Genomic DNA, 24000 nt, shown 5'->3' on the forward strand with positions numbered 1-24000 from the left:
GTTCCTGCAGGGCAGAGCTGATACAATTCAAGGAGTTTTCAAGGACATTTCCAGGACCAAATAAATGCTTTTCAAGGACATGATTTTCCCCAAATTAATGCAAAGCACCAAGCTTACCTTCAGTTTTTCAAGTCATCAAGTTTCTGGTGAATTTCTATTAGTCATTCCGTAGTTGTTTCCCTTGCCAACTTCCGGGAAGGAAAGCAACTACGGGTGACTAGTAATAGTTAGTTCGTCTGCTTTCGTTTTCACTCGATCTTTTATTCTCCCAAAATGTGTGTTCTGTATTTGACGAAAAAAAAGGGGGGTTGCATTTTTTTTAAATAAGACAAGCTGCTGACGAAATGTATAGGCAACAATTTGGAAAAATCAAGTACTTTCCAATGACTATTTAACAAAACTCTATTTTCAAGCACTTTTCAAGGCCTGGAAAAGGTTTTCCAATTTTCAAGGAGTTTTCCAGGGTTCAAGGACTCTGTACGAACCCTGTGTGTATGCGTGTGAGTGTGTGTGTGTGTGTGTGCGCGCACGCGTTCTCGGTCGCGGGGTTTCGGTAAAGCTATTGTCTTGATGAACAAATGCAATGCGTTCCGTTTCATTCTGTGAGTTTCACAGATTGACTCAATGTATTAATTTCGCTTTACGCGTCGAGTTTGTCATTCAAAGGTGTTGAGTGATGTATTGAACATCAAATTAATCGAAGAGTTGCATAATTATAGAGTACTTCCAGAAAACGATTTCCCAGAATTCCTAAAGTCTATTAATTTTTGTTTAATCATCGGCTTTTGGAATAAGCCCAACGGGAGATTGTCTCTTTGCGCGTCGACTGCAGGGAATGGTCGTTAACCACTTCTGATTAACATACTTCTGCCCCAGCACAATATTACAATAATCACCCACTTGCTCTTACTTGATGTAGCCTTTTGTCTGCCCCGATGACTCACTTGATAACGACGATGACCTATGAAAATGCTATGATGTCAGGTTTTCCCCTCAAGGGATCGTTCATTGCTTCGTTTGAACTTCCTCTTCCTGGTTCATTGGTGTCAGTTATGCCCGTAATGCCTCAAAGGGACTTTGCTCGCAAATCTAGTGTAATAACCTGCCCCAAGAAATACACACAGTTGGGCTTTGAGTTTGTGAACAATGACATCATTCGCCGGGAATAACTGTGCAGAACTCAGTTTTCGAAAAGTTGTCTAGGTCTTCTCAGGAAGTGCCCCTCAATACCTTTCTGAACTCCTGCACACATACACCCCATCACGCACACTCAGATCATCCGCTGACACCAGGCTATTAAAAGTTGAGCGCTTCAACAGGAAGCAGCACGGAGCAAGAACCTTCTGTTGTGCTGCACCACCACTCTGGAACTCTCTTCCTTTCTCTGTCAGACACTGTACCTCTCTCAGCTCTTTCAAACAACAGTTGAAAACTTTCTTTTTCAAGCAATATTACACCAACCCGGCCTGATGTCTTTTCCATTCCATTTCTGCACGTACTCCTCTCCCACAAAGTTGGCATGGATGTTGAAAGTGTTCGCTGGGTATGTGTGTATATGTTACAGTTAATCTGTGAAACCAGGGAAAACGTGTATTAACTAAACTATTTTATGTAATACATGAATTAACTGTTTTTTCCGTCAGTTCATTCATGTATTACCTAGTTAATACACGTATTCCCTGGTTTCATAGATTAACTGTAACATATAAATAGTGTGTATGTATAGCATATATGAATATTGTGTGAACAGTACATGAGGTGATTTTTGTCCGTATGGTTCATTGTTTTATGTAGATGGTACATTTAATTGTTCTATTCTGTATATGTTCTTTTGTAAAGGGCCTAGAGCCATAGGCTAGGCACTTAAAAATGTCCAGTTATTATTATTATTATTATTATTATGAACAAGTTGACCTGGGATTGGAGAGCCAACATTGACGGTGATTTTCGTTGAAAGTGCGCCTGTACCTTAACATCGTCCAACTACTTCTTCTTCTTTCCCGCAGGCATTCCACTGGCACTCGTTAATGTGTCTGGGTTCCAGACTCAATTTCCTAATATCCATCAGGTTTCGACTGCTAGACATATTTTATGTCCTAGACGGGAAAAGAACGTGTGACGTTAAAAGATCGTAGATTGGAGGCAAAAGAGTCTTACTGCTGACACTATTCACATTCATTTAATTAACATGGTCAAAGACAAATGTCGAGTTAACCATTGCAGCTGCATCTTAATTCTTTTACAGTACTTGTCTCATTGCCTTCTATCAGAAAATTTTTTTTCCAACATGGCGTCTGTTCCACTATCAAATATATAGGGCATTTCCGAACGAGTCATTTCAGGTGCATCTCAGTTACAGAAGAGCGAATGTCTCTTTTTTTAAGGTCAGATTCCCTTGAAAACATTTCCTTGAGGGTGCCGTGGGCAAACAAGCCATAATGGCACGATTCAATCATGTGCTTCCAATTTCCTGGTTACTCTACTGGCGATGACATTTTCCAGTTTTACGTACATTTCCTTTAAGAAAAATGGAAACTTTGATGCTAACAAGTCAGTTTAAATCATCTATTTTCCTTAATTCAAATAATTAGCATTACGGTATAGAGCATTTTTGAACGAATTAATGTAGGTGCACCTCCGTTACGGTACAGCAAACATCTCTTTGATTTCTTGAATGCACCGTCCCTCCCATGTTAACTGTTCTGCTTACTATCACAGTTCTGCCAAGAGACGGCTTTAAAGAAATTAATTCAACAACAAAATACCACTGCGTAGAATGCAACCAAGGTGTTGTATTTTTGTATATTCCACGTGGAAGGATGACCTTATCTCATGTCATAATCTGACCAGATCTGAAATGTTGGATAGAATAGTTTACACGGGAAGGAAAGTGCCTTCGAGGTCATATTCGCAAACAAAACATTTCCTTAAAGGTGCCGTAGGCACAATTGAATTATGCTTCCTAGTTCCAGGTTACACCACATGCGATGACATTTCACAAAGTTCACCTGCAGGTTTCTAAGAAGGTTTTTGTCTTTCTACAGTGACAGAGCAATGCAACCCTAGTTCTTGACTTTCCTTATTGCAACAGTCTTTCCACATTTCTTTCGTTTGCCCAAGGCATTGTTGAGTGTTCGTTGTTGTTGGATTGCAATATTGCCGAATTAAAAAAAAGGCTGTGCTCGGCCGGTGACTCACTCTACGAAATGTTGTGTATTTTTAACACAGGGAAGTTTTTTGTGTAAAAACTTAAATATTGATGGCATTCAGGATTGACCTAATTTCTCTACTTTGATGTTTTTAAAATGTTTAACCATCTCAAGAGAGAGAGAGAGAGAAAGAGAGAGAGAGAGAGAGAGAGAGAGAGAGAGAGAGAGAGAGAGAGAGAGAGAGAGAGAGAGAGACAGACAGACAGACAGACAGACAGACGCGCAGACGTTCACAAGGACAGACACGTGGCCAGACAGAAAAACAGACAAATGTCTTAATACAAATATTCTTATCAAAATGTGAGTTTAATGAACGTAGGTTTGATGCGTCAAAAAAAGATTTCCGTTTTACTGTATTGATTTCAATGGAGAATAAAGTGTTGCTATTGTTATTATTGTCATTGTGAAAATTCTAAAACAAAGTAAGAAAAGAGTAAAAGCAAAAAAGAAAATTCGAATAAATAAGAAAAGAATAAAAACAAACAAACAAAATGGCAGCATGAAAGTGGCTTGATCATTGGAATGCTTGTTATTCTCTCGGATGCCAGCTGGAGACTGGTTCCGTAGAAATCTCACTTACTCTATTACACATGTCATATGCAAGTAGAGCGGTTTCTCCCCTTGCTTCTCAGATCTCTTCTACACACACACACACGCACAGGCACACACACACACACACACACACACACACACACACACACACACACACACACACACACACACACACACACACACACACCTACTTAAAACACTCACATTGTTGACGCCGTTGACAATGGCCCGCATGGTCAAGTTGCGCGGACCGTCCACCGTCTTGCCGTCGTCAGTGGGCCCCCAGCTGGCCGAGTAGATGTCGATCACGTTAGGCATGTGACCCATGGCGTTGGCCTCGATCAGGTCGGTCATGAACGGCTGGTCAAGCATGCGGAGACCTACAGATGGACAGAGAAATGGGTAGGATGTATTAAGTGTGTGAGAGTGAGATGACTTTTGGTATGTCATCAGGTCGGTCATAAACGGCTGTTTAAGCATGCGAAGACCTACATAATGGAAAGAGAAATAGGGAAGATTAGTTCAGTGTGGGAGAGTGTGTCATCAGATATGTCATAAAAAGGCTGGTCAGGCTTGCGGAGAACTACAGGATGGACAGAGAAATGGGGAGGATTAGTTAAGTGCCTTTGAGGTCATATTCGCAAAAAACATGTCCTTAAGCACAATAACTTGAATAAGGGCACAATTGAATCATGCTTCCTAGTTCCAGGTTACACCACATGCGATGACATTTCACATAGTTTACCTGCAGGTTTCTAAGAAGGTTATTGTCTTTCTAGGCCTTAAGCTTATTTTAATCGTTTGTCCAGTATTTAATTTAATTCTCTATTTTTGTATGAACTCAAAAGTTTAGTGTTCTTAGTATGTCTTGCTAGGCTAAGTTCTATTTAATCAGAGTATGTATGCGTGTGCTTATACCTAGTGATATTGTAAAGCGCATAGTGCTTTTAGTTATGCGATATAGAAATCTCCTAAATAAATAAATAAATAAATAAAATAAGTGTGGGAGAGTTAGAGGACTGTGGGTATGTGACTCATGGCGATGGCCTCGATCAGGTCGACCATGAACGGCTGGTCAAGCATGCGGAGACCTACAGATTGCACTGGGATATAGGGAGGATTAGTTAAGTCTGGAAGAGTGAGATGACTTTGGGCATGTCATCAGGTATGTCATCAGGTATGTCATAAAAGGCTGGTCAAACATGCGAAGACCTACAGATTGGTCAGAACAATGGTGAGGATTAATTGCGGGTGGGAGAGTGAGAGGACTGTGGGCATGTGACCCATGGCGTTGGCCTCGATCAGGTCGACCATGAACGGCTGGTCAAGCATGCGGAGACCAACAGATTGCACAGGGATATAGGGAGGATTAGTTAAACGTGGGAGAGTCAGATGACTTTGGGCATGTCATTAAGTCAGTTATAAAAGGTTGTTGAAGCATGCGAAGACCTACATAATGGACAGAGAAATAGGGAGGATTAGTTAAACGTGGGAGAGTGTGATGGCTTTGGGCATGTCATCAGGTCGGCCATGAACGGCTGGTCAAGCATGCGAAGGCCTACAGAAGGGACGGAGAAATGAAGAGGGTGAGCTAAATGTGGGAGAGTGTGATGACTTTGGGCATGTAATCAGGTCAGTTAAAAAGGGCTGGTCAGGCATGCGAAGACGTGCAGAAGGGACATAGAAACTGGAGAGTATGAAGTTAGGTGTGGGAGAGTGAAATGACGTTAAGCAAGTGACACGTGGTGTGGGGCGTGGGCCTCGATCAGGTCAGTAATAAAGGGCTGGTCAGTAATAAAGGGCTGGTCAGTAATAAAGGGCTGGTCAGACAAAAAGAAAAGGCAGAGAAGTAAAACTAAGGGGTGGAGGATCGATCGACACACAGAGACAGACAGACAGACAGACAGACAGACAGATCGACACACAGACAGACAGACAGACAGACAGATCGACACACAGAGACAGACAGACAGACATACACAGGCAGACAGACAGACAGACAGACAGACAGACAGATCGACACACAGAGACAGACAGACAGACAGACAGACAGACAGATCGACACACAGAGGGAGACAGACAGATCGACACACAGAGACAGACAGACAGATAGACACACAGATCGACACACAGAGACAGACAGACAGATCGACAGACAGATCGACAGACAGAGACAGACAGATCGACACACAGAGACAGACAGACAGATCGACACACAGAGACAGACAGACAGATAGACACACAGAGACAGACAGACAGATAGACAGACAGACAGACAGACAGATAGACACACAGAGACAGACAGACAGATAGATCGACACACAGAGACAGACAGACAGATCGACACAAGAGACAGACAGACAGACAGACAGACAGACAGATCGACACAGACAGACAGACAGATCGACACAGACAGACAGACAGACAGACAGATGTACACACAGATGCAGACAGACAGACACACTGACAGATCCAGACAGACAGATTGACACACAGAGACAGACAGACAGATAGACACACAGAGACAGACAGACAGACAGATAGACACACAGAGACAGACAGACAGACAGACAGACAGATAGACACACAGAGACAGACAGACAGATCGACACACAGAGACAGACAGACAGACAGATCGACACACAGAGACAGACAGACAGACAGACAGACAGACAGACAGACAGATTGACACACAGAGACAGACAGACAGATAGACACACAGAGACAGACAGACAGACAGACAGATCGACACACAGAGACAGACAGACAGATCGACAGACAGATCGACAGACAGAGACAGACAGATCGACACACAGAGACAGACAGACAGATAGACACACAGAGACAGACAGACAGACAGACAGATCGACACACAGAGACAGACAGACAGACAGACAGACAGACAGACAGATCGACACACAGAGACAGACAGACAGATCGACACACAGAGACAGACAGACAGACAGAGACAGACAGACAGAGACAGACAGACAGATCGACACACAGAGACAGACAGATAGACACACAGAGACAGACAGACAGACAGACAGACAGATAGACACACAGAGACAGACAGACAGACAGACAGACAGACAGATAGACACACAGAGACAGACAGACAGATCGATACACAGCGACAGACAGACAGATCGACACAAGAGACAGACAGACAGATCGACACACAGATACAGACAGACAGACAGACAGACAGAAAGACAGATAGACACACAGAGACAGACAGACAGATCGACACACAGAGACAGACAGACAGATCGACAGACAGACAGACAGATCGACACACAGAGACAGACAGATCGACACACAGAGACAGACAGACAGATCGACACACAGAGGGAGACAGACAGATCGACACACAGAGACAGACAGACAGATAGACACACAGAGACAGACAGACAGATAGACAGACAGAAAAGACAGACAGAAAAGACAAACACCCAGGCAGACAGAGACGGTCAATATATTGACAATGCTAATTGAAATGGAAGACACACAGAAGGATGGTAACCACACAGGCACACAGAAGAAGACGCAGCCAGAATCTCAGGCAGGCAGATGGAAGGACGAATGGACAGAAATCAGTGCAATATCATGCACATAATTATTGTCATACGGTGGTGTGAGAAATCGGCGGACAGGGAGCAGGGACACAAACAGTGACGGCAATCATACTATCATATTCCACACATCAACATGATATTCTACCCACACACACCCACTAGATGAGATAAACATCATGTCCAGGGGCCAGTTTCATAAGCCAGAAACACAGTCGACCAACTGCAGTTGTTCGAGAGAACCACAGTAATCCGACGTTATCGGGTTTCACGAACAAAATTTCAGTCGGCCGACTGCGGGTCGTCTCACCGGAAGTCGGCCAAACACGGTGATGCTCTCCCCCCAACACTGTGTTCGGCTTACTGCGGTAAACCGAAAATAAATGTAATTATCCGCACAGTCAATGGCAGAATGCTCACACTTTTTTGGATTGTGAGCCAAACCTTGTGATTGTTCTTCGAAATGTATCTATCATGACGCAGTAATCCAGGAGACAAGTCAGGGTTATGTCTTGAAGACGTCATATTATGGCGTAAGAGGGTTAGACGTCACGCGAAGGAATTACTGAAAGTCTCGGTCATTGTTATTTTGAGCGGGCCGAGACTTGTTTTTTCTTCGAAATCGGCCATTTCCACGTGCGAATGAGCAAACGGAAGTGGTAATGTTGCTAAATTTAGCCCTCGACTTGGCCATTCGGATTTCTGTACAGTCGGTCGACTGCGGTTGTCCGCGGGTGACGGTGATTCGCTCATGAAACGCGCTTTTCGGTGACCCGGCGATCAACCACAGTCCATCGACTGGGCAGTCGATCGACTGTCAGTCGGTTCACTGCTATCTTATGAAACTGGCCCCAGGTGTCGTTGCTGTCTGTGTGTCCCTTCGTTTCTTCATTCATTCATTTGATTGTGCTTTTTTCTTTCGTTCGCGTTCTTCTTTGACTGACATTGCATTATGTGTGGGCGTGGTCACACGTGCCAGTGTCTGTGTGGGCGTGGTCACACGTGCCAGGGTCTGTTCTGCTAAAAATAGACGAGTTCCGGAAATAACTCTGTGTGGTTTTTATGCGTGGTGGAAGAGTTGCTTTCCCTTAATGCTCCTTGCTTTTTCATAGAAAGACTGTGGCAAGCTACACATTTGTTTAATTTTTTTAATAATTATTTTTTTTTTCTTCTTTTGGAGATCATGCAAGCTACACATGACACTGTAGACTTGCCTGAGTATTTCTATGGAGACATTGGAAAGCAACTCTACCACAACCCATACAAACCTGACAGAGTTATTTCCGAATATCGTTCATTAAACCTACTTACCAGCAACCATTGAGCCATAGGCGACACCCACTCCGCACACGTTATTGTCACGTGCTGCTGACACTTCTCCCGCGCAGCGTGTGCCGTGACTGAAATCAACAATATTTGCATAATTAATACAAAAAAATGCAATCGATGTCACATAAAAAACTGAAAAAAATTCCTTTCCTAATCATCTTGTAAATCGCTATCGACGCTATCGGCTTTGACGCTGGATAAGTTTTACTTCCACTTGGAGACATACCAAATATCTTCAGCCATCCTGCTTTCTGCCCAGGGTGGGTTTTGTTGTTGTGGCTTTTCTTTTGTGCTGAACCAATTTTGTAACTTAAATCTATATCAATCTCTCAAAAATTGATCAGGCAGAGGAGAATAAAATCCGACTCTGCAGTGGAAAGCTGACAGGGTTTTAGATTTTAGTACGTGCCTAAGCGGAAAGATGCTCTTGACCATCTTAACAACCAATACAAATGTGTGGTGGTCTTAACAATGTTTTACACAAGAAGAAAGGTATCTTTAACGGGTTGTCTGCGGTTGTCCTTTGCAAGATGCATAACTTCATTCACGCGAGACTTGACATGATGGCTTAGCAGGGAAAGCAGAATTTTTCTCGTGGGGAATCGTGGTCATTCACTCTAAGACGCTAACAGCTTTTGGTCATTGGGAGATCCTCAAGTGTGTGCTTTATTTCCATACTCTGTTTCGTCTTCTGGTCGTATGGAGCGTCGTGTTACACACTCATGGTTCATCTCTTTGAAGAGTGAAGAATTCTCCTGTCCTACGGGCACAGTAGAACGCCTCGTAAGGACTAGCCCGTAGAATATGATAAAACATCATCTCTTTATGATTCTCTCTGGCTTTTGTACGTGTTCCAATCGTATGTATACATCGCCCACTCTATGGCCTCTCATTGCCGTGTTCTCTTGCCCTTTGAGTCATCTTGGTCACCCGCAATCTCCAGATGACACCCCTCCCACCCACACTCACCTTACACACGAGTTTATGTGATAGCAACAGCAGCGAAATCAGAATTTGCTTCATGGGAATTGTGTTCATTCATTGTAGGATAAAAAGCTGCTGCTTTTGGCCTGTAGGCACTGTCTTGTATCTGCTTCATTGCCATATTTCCTTTAGTAACTTGCACGCAGAGTCGTGCTTGACATTGGTTTTGATTTATTCTGGCTAATCTTTGTATGTTCGACATTTCACACGCCCATACCCAACCCCAACCCCCCACCGCCCACCCCCTCAACCCCCCCCCCTCCCCTCGCCTTCATCTGTTCTTTACAGCGTTGCAGTCTGCTTCTTCAAGCATTTTGAGCCATAGGAAGACTAGTAGTCTCATTTTTTTCTCCCATATGTCGAGTTGTCTTCTCGGGGAAGGCTCACACACTCGCAGTGACAGTGTTTCTACAGGACGCATAGCCAATCTTAGACGCAAGCTTACGTGATAGTTAGGCATGGACAGTAGACTATACGCCTTCAGGGAGTCATGTTTATTCATTCTAAGATGCAACAAAACAGCTTGTGGCCTTTAAATTTGGGGACGTCAAGATTTTGCTTACTTTCCATAGAGTTGAAGAAGAAGAAGACGCAGAAGAAGAAGAAGATGGTGATGATGATGATGATGATGATGATGATGATGATGATGATGATGATGATGATGATGATGATGATGATGATATTTCTTGGTTTGTTTAATCGGCGTCATTTGTCTTGAAATGGTAGACTTTGTCTTGAAATGGTAGACTTTGTCTTGAAATGGTAGACTTTGTCTTGAAATGGTAGACTTTGTCTTGAAATGGTAGACTTTGTCTTGAAATGGTAGACTTTGTCTTGAAATGGTAGACTTTGTCTTGAAATGGTAGACTTTGTCTTGAAATGGTAGACTTTGTCTTGAAATGGTAGACTTTGTCTTGAAATGGTAGACTTTGTCTTGAAATGGTAGACTTTGTCTTGAAATGGTAGACTTTGTCTTGAAATGGTAGACTTTGTCTTGAAATGGTAACATGGGGTAAAGCGCTGAAAAGCAAAAGTCAGCTTTCCCCAAGTAAGCTTTGCTGTTGTATCACCACTACAGGAATAGGATCAAATCAGCATCGTAACATCCGTGAACATAATTTGCTTTAAATAGCTGAAATGAAATGTATCGGTTGAACATTGAATTTATCTTTCTTTGCCGATCAAAACTCATATTTAAACAGGGTGACCGAGACACCAAAACGGTGCACGTTTGTGAGCGGTAAGTCGCAAAACATACGAAGAATTCTAACTAAAGTAGTTAGATACATAAACGGTGTTGTGTTTTTGACCAAATTCTTGCAATTTACACAGATCTTGACAGTCATTCTTCACCTTGACTTCTAATACGGGAACAATGCCCGTCTTGATCAGTGTCCTATTTTTACATTTAGTCAAGTTTTGACTAAATGTTTTAACGTAGAAGGGGGAATCGAGACGAGGGTGTGGTGTATGTGTGTGTGTGTGTGTGTGTAGAGAGATTTAGAGAAAACTACGAGACCGATCATCATGACATTTTATATGGGAGTTCCTGGGTATGATATCCCCAGATGGTTTTTTTCATTTTTTTGATAAATGTCTTTGATGACGTCATATCCAGCTTTTCGTGAAAGTTGAGGCGGCACTGTCACGCTCTCATTTTTAAACCAAATTGGTTGAAATTTTGGTCAAGTAATCTTCGACGACGCCCGGACTTTGGTATTGCATTTCAGCTTGGAGGCTTACAAATTAATTAATGAGCTTGCTCTTTAAAGTTGTCATTAAAATCGATTTTTCGCAAACATATTTAAAATTGATTGCATCGTATTCTTCATGACATTCTGAATCTAAAAATATATACATATGTCATGTTTACGCTTAAAATGTGATCACAATTAACGAAAATAGATTAATTAGTCTTACGATTAAAATTTAAGAAATCGATCCAAAAATGATTTCATCTTATTCTTTATTGTTTCCCGATTCCAAAAACATATAGATATGATAGGCTGTATTCAAAACAAGCTCAGAAAGTTAACACGAATACAGAAAAGCGCGCTTTCCTGCTTAGCACAATACGCTACCGCGCTATTCTGGCGTGTGCATATCACTGCGTTTTGCACGTGGGAGGTGAGCGATTTCCTTCTCGCGGAGATTGACGAAGCTGTACTGTCTTGGTGAAAAAAATACAGTGCGTTCAGTTTCATTCCGTGAGTTCGACAGCTTGACTAAATGTAGTAAGTTCGCCTTACGCGACTTGTTTTTTAATAATAAAAAAACCAATAACGTACAATAAGAGGAGGTAATTTAAGAGAAGCCTTGACAAAGCAAGTCAAGCTCCTGTAATATTTCTGGACGGGAAGGGATTAAATCACCATGGGATCAGCCGTAGACATAATGCGCCACAACATACGAATAACGCACAGTGGAAAGAAGAAGAAACAGAAGAAGAAGAAGAGTATGATGATGACGATGATGATGATGATAATGATGATGATGATGATTGATGATTGATTAACAAGAAAAGACGAAGAAGAGGATGACTATGATGATGGTGATAATGGTGATGATGATGCAGTGGATGATGATGACGATGACGATGACGACGACAACGATGATGATGAGGATGATGAGGATGATGATGACGATGCCGGATGGACAAGAATAAGAAGAACAAGAATAACAAGAGCCCGTCCCCATCGCTCCAACCTGCCCCCCCCCCCCCCCCCCCCACACACACACACATACCCATTAACTCGCGTACAGTTTCACACTGTGGAATGGAACCGTGACGTGTACTTTTACGCCCACGTGAAGTTCACAGCGCGGCCGTGCACGATTCAATTACTGCATCCCAATCAATAACGTAATGCTGGCACAGGGAACTGATTGTTAGCAATAAACCTCCAACGCAAAATGGCTGCTAGCATGTTGACCACGCCTGGCACGGCAAGCTTAAAATCAATCCTGCGTCATAAATACTCGTACACGTCATAGTTTCCGCTTTTGTAGATCCGGTAGCTCTCGGTTTGCAAGGACTGGGTGGCCGAGTGGTAACGCACTTGTGCTCGGAAGCGAGAGGTTGCGAGTTCGACCCTGGGTCAGGGCGTTAGCAATTTTCTCCTCCCTTTCCTAACCTAGGTGGTGGGTTCAAGTGCTAGTCTTTCGGATGAGACGAAAAACCGAGGTCCCTTCGTGTACACTACATTGGGGTGGGCACGTTAAAGATCCCACGATTGACAAAAGGGTCTTTCCTGGCAAAATTGTATAGGCATAGATAAAAATGTCCGTCCACCAAAATACCCGTGTGACTTGGAAAGTAGGATATGCGCCGAAATGGCTGCGATCTGCTGGCCGATGTGAATGCGTGATGTATTGTGTAAAAAAATTCCATCTCACACGGCCTAAATAAATCCCTGCGCCTTGAATATGTGCGCGATATAAATTGCATAAAATAAAAATAAAAAAATAAAAAAATAAATCCCTGCGCTTAGAACTGTACCCACGGAATACGCGCGATATAAGCCTCATATTGATTGATTGATAAAGTTAAAGGCGCATTATGCTACGTCGCAAGAAATAACGGTTCTGTTTGGGTCCGACATCAAAAAGAACACGGCGCGGCCGGAGTGCTTACACAATATGTCCTGTGGTTGTAATTGATCGGTCAGATACCCCATCCAATTACCCTACCCTTGATTTTATGAATCGTGGCGCGTCACCATATTCAAAAGTCTGTATCCTCAAATTGAAGATTAGATTGATCTATTTTACACACTGAATGTTAGACAGTCAAAATATTAGCGAAATCGAGTTTTGGAGACAGTCGGTGTCCTATGTCTTTAAGCGATTCCGTTAACCATGTTTGGGGCCCCGCTAGCTCACGGACCAGGGCGGACACGGGTCAACTTTCTGTGCAGACTCACAGACGGTATCCATGTCCCATCCCCGTGTCACCACAATGGGACGTAAAAGACCTCGACCATTCTGCCAGAAGTGCAGATGGCTGATTGCACCTAAACACACACACAACTCGAAAGCGCGACTCGTTTACTGCTAGCTTTCCACTGGCAGCAAGCGCCCCGAATTTCTCCCAGCGAGGGGACAAAAAAGTGATGAAAATGACAGAAAAAAAGTCTGACTGACTGACTGACTGACTGACTGACTGACTACACTAGTTTAACGTACTCGAGGAATCAAAGGCCATGATTGGTACACATATATATATAAAAGATTTTATTTTTATTTTTTAAAGTCACATTATTTTGGCTAGGCTTTTACAACACATAGGGCCACTCCTCCACTCCGAAATTTACGGAAAATCAACTGCATTATTGCTCTCTGTACCGAATGGGAAAATCGTGACTGTTAAGAAATCATCCAAAAGAACCAGCTCTGAACACGAAGCAGTTAAGATGTTGATTTTTTGTATGTGTCTAAGTGGAGGTGTGTTCTAATCCCATGTTAAAGCCGGGAAGACCTGAGATCGTGAGCATAACTGTTTTCACGTGAAAGACTATGCCTTTAAGTGCATACAATGACTAAGTATGTTATGAAACTGCCGCGGGCAGACTTAATTTCTTACAGAAACGCTGGCAACCGCAAATGAGCTGTGCCGAAAGAATATGTAACTAGCTTATCTGCCGGCATGGCATTACAAAACAGACTTACGACATGAAAAAAATAAGCCACGTGACGGTGTGCTTTCATAACAGTCATCGATCCACTAACGATCATGTGACTTTGGCTTTTTAAGAATAATACATACAACGATCTTAGTCATTAAAATCCTATTTTCCTGTTTATTGACTAGTGTTAAACAAATACGATACAACAATAAATCAAACGTAAATCAAGCAGCAGTGTATAAATGAATCGAGGATGACTAAGTTAAAAACACTCGATTTTTATCCCAGAAATGTACCAGTCTGAAGAATAGACAGATTTTCTCCAAAACCTTTCTATTCTCAACTAAAATCGCAAACTAGATTAAAACAGATACGTGCAAGCCTGGGCACACGAACACAGATAGACAGACAGACGAACAGACGCACACACACACACACGTACACACATACACCCCCTCCCCCCACAAACACACACACATGCGCACACACGTACTTGCATAGCCGTAATTACTTACCTGTTGAACCATGTGTCCGTGTAACGTGGGTAGGGGTAGGGATCGTTGCTGCTGAAATCGTAGCTTGCATCTGCATTCTGAAAGACAATCATCATCATCATCATCATCATCATCATCATCATCATCATCATCATCATCATCATCATCATCACGATCACCATCATTATCATCATCATCATCATCATCATCATCACGATCACCATCATTATCAGCATCAACATCATCAGTATCATCATCACCTAAAGCATGTGTATATTTGTACCTTGGTGTTTCTGTTTCACTAGAGTTTGACAGTGTGTAGTTGTTTTGTTCGTTTGTTCGTTGCAAGGGCAGAATGATTGCAAGAAAAGGCCCAGCCTCAAATCTTCATCCTTGTAAAATAAAGTTCAGTTCAAGTCTCTCTCACGTTTTGCAACCGAGTACTCTATTTCTACCCCTATTTCACAGTCCCACCTCCCATTGTATAATACTATTTTCTGTAAGAGGATTAGTGCTGTCAGGGGTATTTTATTTATCTTTGCTGTTGCTTGTTCTGCCCTCTCTCGTTATGTCATTGTTATTCCACCCTCTCTCTCTCTCTCTCTCTCTCTCTCTCTCTCTCTCTCTCTCTCTCTCTGTCTCTCTCTCTCTCTCTCTCTCTCTCTCTCTCTCTCTCTCTCTCTCTCTCTCTCTCTCTCTCTCTCTCTCTCTCTCTCTCTCTCTCTCTCTCTCTCTCTCTCTCTCTCTCTCTCTCTCTCTCTCTCTCTCTCTCTCATGGTAGTACTTGCGTAGGAGTAAAATGCCCTTGTCTCTGTGAGGTAATCAGATCAAAAAGCCATTTTTTTCCCCTGTAACTGTCAATTTTCTATGCTAGAATGAACAGCTTTGTTCTTTGAAAGGTTTTCCCTGGGGCTTTCTTTCGTGTGAGTTGGAAGCTTCTAACGTTTGCTGTTATGATTGCGAACAGGCTAAATTTGCATGATTTTGAACAACATTTTTCGTTGAACACAATTTCAACCCATGATTTTTGGTAGTTTTAGACTGGGAAGGTTGTGTCCCCTCTGAAAATATGTTGTAAATGTTGAATCTGAGTTGCTGAAATCCATTTCCAGAGAGATAACGTACAAAATCTTCTAAATCCATAACGACCTATATGGGCCAATACAACCGCATCAACGCACATATTTTATGACTACAATGACAACGATAAGGAAACATTGATCAGCCGGGAACACACACACACACACACCCACCTAAAGTGTGGATGGTTACCTAAAAGGCGGCACTGGGTGCAGTGCCTTTCTAGTGCACTTGCACTACAACAGCACTGGGTGCAGTACTCGCTCCGGCATCGAAGAATTTTGCACTAAAAAATGCACAAAATTTGACCTATTTCGTCGCCTATAGAGGACGGAAAGAATGTCATTTTGAACATTGTTATGACATTCTTTCCGTCAAAAAAGTCAATTTAACGGTGTTAAATGAAGCGACCATCCACAGAGGACGGAAAGAATGTCATTTTGAACATTGTTATGACATTCTTTCCGTCAAAAAAGTCAATTTAACGGTGTTAAATAAAGCGACCATCCACACAATTAGGTTGCCATCCAGAGTTTAGGTTGCCATCCACGTGTGGATGGTTGCCTTATGGTGATTTAGGCAACCAAACCTGTGGAAACATGGGTACACACACCCCCCCACACACACACACCCACCACTACACACACCACATACCCACCCCTACACACACACACACCCACCCCTACACATACACCCACACACACACAAACACTCACCCACACACACACACACACACAAACAGACACACACACCCACACACACACAAACACACACACACACACACACACACACACACACACACCAATCACACACACTATTTACTGGCTTCGGATGACATCAACAACACCTGCGCGCTTCGTTAGTGTGTTAGTAAGCTATTTGTGTGTGTGTGTGTGTGTGTGTGTGTGTGTGTGTGTGTGTGTGTGTGTGTTTGCGCGCGCGCACGCGTGTGTGTGTAGGTGTGTTTGCGCGCGCGCACGCGTGTGTGTGTGGGTGTGTGTGTGTGTGTGTGTGTGTGTGTGTGTGTGTGTGTGTGTGTGTGTGTGATTGTGTGCGTGCGTGCGTACGTGCGTGCGTGCGTGCGTGGGTGCGAGCTTGCGTGTAAATGTGCGTGCATGGTTGTGTGCATGCGTATGTGTTTATGTGTTTGTCGAAACAAACAGACAGAACGACCGACGAAGGCATATTATATGCAGACAGAGGCAGAGAGAGCGAGTCGTCACCAACTGCACAACACAACAGACAGAACGACCGACGAAGGCATATCGTATGCAGACAGAGGCAGAGAGAGCGAGTCGTCACCAACTGCACAACAGACAGGACGACCGACGAAGGCATATCATATGCAGACAGAGGCAGAGAGAGCGAGTCGTCACCAACTGCACAACAGACAGGACGACCGACGAAGGCATATCATATGCAGACAGAGGCAGAGAGAGCGAGTCGTCACCAACTGCACAACAGACAGAACGACCGACGAAGGCATATTGTATGCAGACAGAGGCAGAGAGAGCGAGTCGTCACCAACTGCACAACAGACAGAACGACCGACGAAGGCATAGTATATGCAGACAGAGGCAGAGAGAGCGAGTCGTCACCAACTGCACAACACAACACACAGAACGACCGACGAAGGCATATTATATGCAGACAGAGGCAGAGAGAGCGAGTCGTCACCAACTGCACAACAGACAGAACGACCGACGAAGGCATATTATATGCAGACAGAGGCAGAGAGAGCGAGTCGTCACCAACTGCACAACAGACAGAACGACCGACGAAGGCATATTGTATGCAGACAGAGGCAGAGAGAGCGAGTCGTCACCAACTGCACAACAGACAGAACGACCGACGAAGGCATATTATATGCAGACAGAGGCAGAGAGAGCGAGTCGTCACCAACTGCACAACAGAAAAGATCTTGGCACAAAAAAGACTTTCCCAAGCCAGCTCGTTTCTCTTCTATCACTAATCGATTTTTAGGACACTTGACGGAACGCTGAATTGCATTTGCATGCGATAACAAGTGCTTCGCAGACTATTAGAATAGAAAAGAAGAAGAGCGTAAAACTATTTCAGAGCGTACACGCGTGCTAGAGAAGAAAGCAGAATGCTTTTGCAGTGGGCGAAATTGTGCATGCTGAAACGAATAACAATCGGACTTCCAAGCACTGACAACACAAACGCTCAGGCTTAAAAATTTGTTGGTTTAGGGTTACCCGACCGACTCTATTTTTTCCCGCCGACCCTAAATAAAAAAAAATTCATTTCTCAATTAAAAAAAACCCACACAACAGCCTCTGGCACATTTTGCGAACCACACCGAGACTAAAAATAAAAAATAGAAATTAAAAAAAAAGCCGACCTACCGACCTTATATTTTATGGTCATGTTACCCTAAACCAACAGATATTTTTGTTTGGCCTCATGTGTTCTGTGCTTGTTTTGTTTGGCCTCATGTGTTCTGTGCTTGTTTTGTTTGGCCTCATGTGTTCTGTGCTTGTTTTGTTTGGCCTCATGTGTTCTGTGCTTGTTTTGTTTGGTCTCATGTGTTCTGTGCTTGTTTTGTTTGGTCTCATGTGTTCTGTGCTTGTTTTGTTTTTGTTTTCCTCTTATCATCCTTCTGTTGTTGTTGCAATGTGACCTAATATGATGAGAAATATGAAATATGATCCATTGCACGTGTCTCCAAAGTGACGCACACATATTGTTGTTAAGTTCGTTTCCTGGAGGAGAAAGTCCAGTACAGTGCCTCAAGGAAAGTCTGACTGTACGGAGAATGGTAAATATCGAGACTAATTTCCTTGGACTTGCAAAACAAACTACAGAATACAGCAGGTGTTCAAAGACACGTCGAGACAAAACTGCTGTTGCTTAAACGTTGTAGGGGAATAGGTTTGACTGGCGTGGGAATGATGAATCTCTAATACAATCATCGAAGAGAAAAAAAAGTGTAAAAAATAAAATTGAAATAAATACGAACAAACCAAAACAAAACAAAACTTCTACAAATGTTTAGCAGGTGTAAAAACACCCTTTAAGACGAAAGCATTACTTTGCTGCCCAATGTCCTTGGAGAGTAAGAGATTACTTAGCCTTTGGTGTTACGTTGTTGCCCGGCGGAATTGGGATGGGGGGTGGGGGGTGTCGATGGAGGGAAGATGAGGCAGGAAGAGAGGGATGAGATCACGAGAGGGAGACAGGAAACCTTTTTAAAACAAATTATAAACTTCCACCAAGACTTTCTTTAAATCTGCGGTCGGGAATGAATAACAAGGGTGTAACTCGGCGCTCCTCCATTCAGCGAAAGAAAGGGAAAGAAAACTATACATGCAAATTAGCAAATGCATGTCCCAGGAAGCCAGGAGCAGTTGCTTACATGCTTGAAATAAATACAGTGGAACCTGTCTCTGACGAACACTAAAGGCACCACCCAAAAGTGGTCTTTGTAGACAGGTGGTCGTTATGAAAAGCCCCATCATTTACGTGAAAACTCGCGGGGAAGAGGGGGGCGATCTTTTGGCTGGTCGTAAGGGGCAGGTGGTCGTTTTAAAGAGGTGGTCGCTAGGGAAGGTGCGACTGCACAAGCAACAAGAACAGGATCTTACAACAAACACAAAACAGACGACAAGAGTTTCTTACAACGTGCCGCAGGTACTGAATCTCAAGTATGCGGCACAATGCTCTCCATTCAGGAAAAAGGGAGACACAACTATATGGAAATTAAGCAAAAACTTGACGTTCCCTGAAGGCCAAAATCTGTTGCTTTGCATCTTAGAATGAATACATATAAATTCCGGAAGGCGTATTCTACTATCCCTGCCTAACTATCACGTACACTTGCGTCTAAGATTGGCTACGCGTCCCGTAGAAACACTGCGAATGTGTAAGCCTTCCCCGAAAAGACAACTCGACATAATTATTGGAGAAAAAAGGGGACTACTTCCAATGGCTCTTCTTCTTCTTGTCGTTCGCTGTTTTTGTGTTTTTGCGTGGATCTGTGGTTGGTTAAGGTGCGCCTGTTGGCCCAGATCCTCCGACTTCAGCCCTTAGGTTTCTTTCCCACCCCGGGGCTAGAGCTTTTAATGCGGCTCTTACCCGCATGGTGTAACCGTCATCGGACACGTAGGGCATTATTTTATAGGGTAGTCAGTGCCATCTGCCAACCCACCCCGTCCTGGTAGAGACACCGCTAGTTGGTCCGGGGGATTGCTTATTCTATATTCGCAGGGGAGCTGGCCCCCATATCTGGGGGCCGTTCCCCTATCCGCCACCTGGGGACCCGCCGGGTTGAGGAAAGTCGCCCCCCTACTGAATTGGAAGTAGTCTGTTCCCGGCTTCCAATGGCTCAAAATGCTTGAAGAAGCAGACTGCAACGCTGTAAAGAACAGATGAAGGCGAGGGGGTTGGGTATGGGTGTGTGAAATGTCGAACATACAAAGATTAGCCAGACTAAATCAAAACTCAAAACCTGTCGTTCGAAGAGAATTCGCAATGTCAAGCACGACTCTGCGTGCAAGTTACTAAAGGAAATATGGAAATGAAGCAGATACAAGACAGTACCTACAGGCCAAAAGCAGTAGCTTTTTATCCTACAATGAATGAACACAATTCCCAAGAAGCAAATTCTGATTTCGCTGCTGTTGCTATCACATAAACTCGTGTGTAAGGTGAGTGGGGGGTGTAATCTGGAGATCGAGGGTGACCAAGATGACTTAAAAGACAAGAGAACACGTCGGTGAGAGGCCATAGAGTGGGCGATGTATAAATACGATTGGAACACGTACAAAAGCCAGAGAGAATCATAAAGAGATGATGTTATATCATAATCTACAGGCTAGTCCTTACGAGGCGTTCTACTGTGCCCGTAGGACAGGAGGATTCTTCACTCTTCAAAGAGATGAACCATGAGTGTGTAACACGACGCTCCATACGACCAGAAGACGAAACAGAGAATGGAAATAAAGCACACACTTGAGGATCTCCCAATGACCAAAAGCTGTTAGCGTCTTAGAGTGAATGACCACGATTCCCCACGAGGAAAATTCTGCTTTCCCTTCTAAGCCATCATGTCAAGTCTCGCGTGAAAGAAGTTATGCATCTTGCAAAGGACAACCGCAGAATGACACCCGTTAAAGATACCTTTTTTCTTGTGTAAAACATTGTTAAGACCACCACACATTTGTATTGGTTGTTAAGATGGTCAAGAGCATCTTTCCGCTTAGGCACGTACTAAAATCTAAAACCCTGTCAGCTTTCCACTGCAGAGTCGGATTTATTTCTTCTCTGCCTGATCAATTTTTGAGAGATTGATATAGATTTAAGTTACAAAATTGGTTCAGCACAAAAGAAAAGCGACAACAACAAAACCCACCCTGCGCAAAAAGCAGGATGGCTGAAGATGTTTGGTATGTCTCCGAGTGGAAGGATAATCTTATCCAGAGTCAAAGCCAGGACAGATCGATAGCGATTTACAAGATGATTAGGAAAGGAATGCATATTTTACAACCAAAACAAGAAAGTGAGTTAAAAAAAAAAAAAAAAAAAAAAAGAGAAAAAAAAAGAAGGTGAGTAGGGTAATGGGCATGTGTTATGTCTATCCTGCTTGCAGAGAATAAACTCACGAAGGTCAGCTGGAGTGGCTCAAAATCTACCGGAAGAAAAAACAAGTCGCGTAAGGCGAAAATACAACATTTAGTCAAGTAGCTGTCGAACTCACAGAATGAAACTGAACGCAATGCAACGCAGCAAGACCGTATACTCGTAGCATCGTCAGTCCACCGCTCACGGCATAGGCAGTGAAATTGAAAAGAAGAGCGGGGTAGTAGTTGCGCTGGGAAGGATAGCACGCTTTTCTGTACCTCTCTTCGTTTTAACTTTCTGAGCGTGTTTTTAATCCAAACATATCATATCTATATGTTTTTGGAATCAGGAACCGACAAGGAATAAGATGAAAGTGTTTTTAAATTGATTTGGACAATTTTATTTTGATAATAATTTTTATATATTTAATTTTCAGAGCTTGTTTTTAATCCGAATATAACATATTTATATGTTTTTGGAATCAGCAAATGATGGCGAATAAGATAAACGTAAATTTGGATCGTTTTATAAAAAACATATTTTTTTTACAATTTTCAGATTTTTAATGACCAAAGTCATTAATTAATGTTTAAGCCACCACGCTGAAATGCAATACCGAAGTCCGGGCTTTGTCGAACATTACCCGACCAAAATTTCAACCAATTTGGTTGAAAAATGAGGGCGTGACAGTGCCGCCTCAACTTTCACGAAAAGCCGGATATGACGTCATCAAAGACATTTATCAAAAAAATGAAAAAAATAAGTTCGGGGATTTCATACCCAGGAACTCTCATGTCAAATTTCATAAAGATCGGTCCAGTAGTTTAGTCTGAATCGCTCTACACACACACACACAGACAGACAGACAGACACACACACACACGCACATACACCACGACCCTCGTCTCGATTCCCCCCTCTACGTTAAAACATTTAGTCAAAAGTTGACTAAATGTAACAACCTTCAGGCGTGTGAAATGACGCCCCAAGCGACCAGCGATGGAAGAGAAATAAATCTTGAAATCAAGCAAATACGAGAAGTTATTCAAGGGCTTCGCATCTCAGAATTAAGAACACTGACAGCTTACATTGATTTGTCCTTTCTTCCACAACGAAAAAAAAAATTAAATACAACTTATACGTGCCTTGCTAACTTGCAAAACCAAGCGACCTGTCAGACGATTAAACATCTTCAAAAGGCTGACAGTGAATGCCGGTAAAATGTTACAAAAGTGACAGGGCGGTAAAGAAAGTTAGAGGTTAAACGTGTATGGTTTTAACAAATTTAAAAAATGTCCGTTAGAGCGGATCGACATCGGTCATAAGAAACAAATCTGAAGCATGTGAAACGACGCCCCAAGCAACCAGCGATGGAAGAGAAAACATGCAGAAATCAAGCACATACGGCAGGCTCCTCTAGGGCTTGAATCAATCTGACGCCTCGCATCTTAGAATCAAAAGAAATCTTGTAGCTGCTATAGTTTTGTCTCTTCTTCCACCATGAAGACTTTGGATCGTCTGATAAAAGGCCAAGTAGTTTCCATTTCAAGAATGTTTTTCAGTTCAAGGAGGTTGTCCATTTTAAGACGGTGCAGTGGAGCCCCTCTATTAAGATCTCTAGTTTAAGACGGTGCAGTGGAGCCCCTCTATTAAGATCTCTAGTTTAAGACGGTGTAGTGGAGCCCCTCTATTAAGATCTCTAGTTTAAGACGGTGCAGTGGAGCCCCTCTATTAAGATCTCTAGTTTAAGACGGTGTAGTGGAGCCCCTCTATTAAGATCTCTAGTTTAAGACGGTGCAGTGGGGCCCCTCTATTAAGATCTCTAGTTTAAGACGGTGTAGTGGAGCCCCTCTATTAAGATCTCTAGTTTAAGACGGTGCAGTGGGGCCCCTCTATTAAGATCTCTAGTTTAAGACGGTGTAGTGGAGCCCCTCTATTAAGATCTCTAGTTTAAGACGGTGCAGTGGAGCCCCTCTATTAAGATCTCTAGTTTAAGACGGTGCAGTGGAGCCCCTCTATTAAGATCTCTAGTTTAAGACCTTCCCTTTTTAAGACCCCGTCGCGATATAACTCTTCGTGGTTGAAAACGACGTTAAACACCAAATAAAGAAAGAAAGAATTGTTAAGACCGTAGTTGCATTCAGATGTTCCGTTCGTTACGCTTGTAAATTTTAACATCAATGTAAGACTCCCTACCTTTTAAGATTCGGCGTTCTCAGATTTCCGGATGTCTTAAAAAATATCTTTTGACATATTCAAGGATTTGGAGTGAAACCTGCCAAAGATGGGGGTTTAGGCAGGGAGGAGTAGTGGAGAGGACAGGTTTAAATCAAATCCCAAGGTTAGTGGTAGCAAATCGAAAATAATCACAAATCTGCAAAGCGATGCCACAAGCAACAACAAACAAGTCGCGTAAGGCGAAATTACTACATTTAGTCAAGCTGTGGAACTCACAGAATGAAACTGAACGTAGTCCGCCGCTAGTGCAAAAGGCAGTGAAAGTGACGAGCCTGTTTGGCGCGGTAGCGATTGCGCTGTGCTTCATAGCACGCTTTACTGTACCTCTCTT

General features: G+C 43.0%; 1 protein-coding gene across 1 annotated transcript in view; it reads right to left on the bottom strand.

Moving 5' to 3' along the window:
- LOC138952393 (neuroendocrine convertase 2-like) overlaps positions 1-24000 on the bottom strand; it is a 153946-nt gene that overhangs the window by 37010 nt on the left and 92936 nt on the right. Inside the window, exons 6-8 of the mRNA XM_070324062.1 lie at positions 14790-14866; positions 8648-8736; positions 3966-4141 (exon numbers count right to left, since the gene is read on the bottom strand). Of these exons, the coding sequence (XP_070180163.1) occupies positions 3966-4141; positions 8648-8736; positions 14790-14866 (342 nt within the window). The remainder of the gene's footprint in view (positions 1-3965; positions 4142-8647; positions 8737-14789; positions 14867-24000) is intronic.

Source organism: Littorina saxatilis, linkage group LG17 (assembly GCF_037325665.1).
Source record: "Littorina saxatilis isolate snail1 linkage group LG17, US_GU_Lsax_2.0, whole genome shotgun sequence".
Classification (NCBI taxonomy): domain Eukaryota; kingdom Metazoa; phylum Mollusca; class Gastropoda; order Littorinimorpha; family Littorinidae; genus Littorina; species Littorina saxatilis.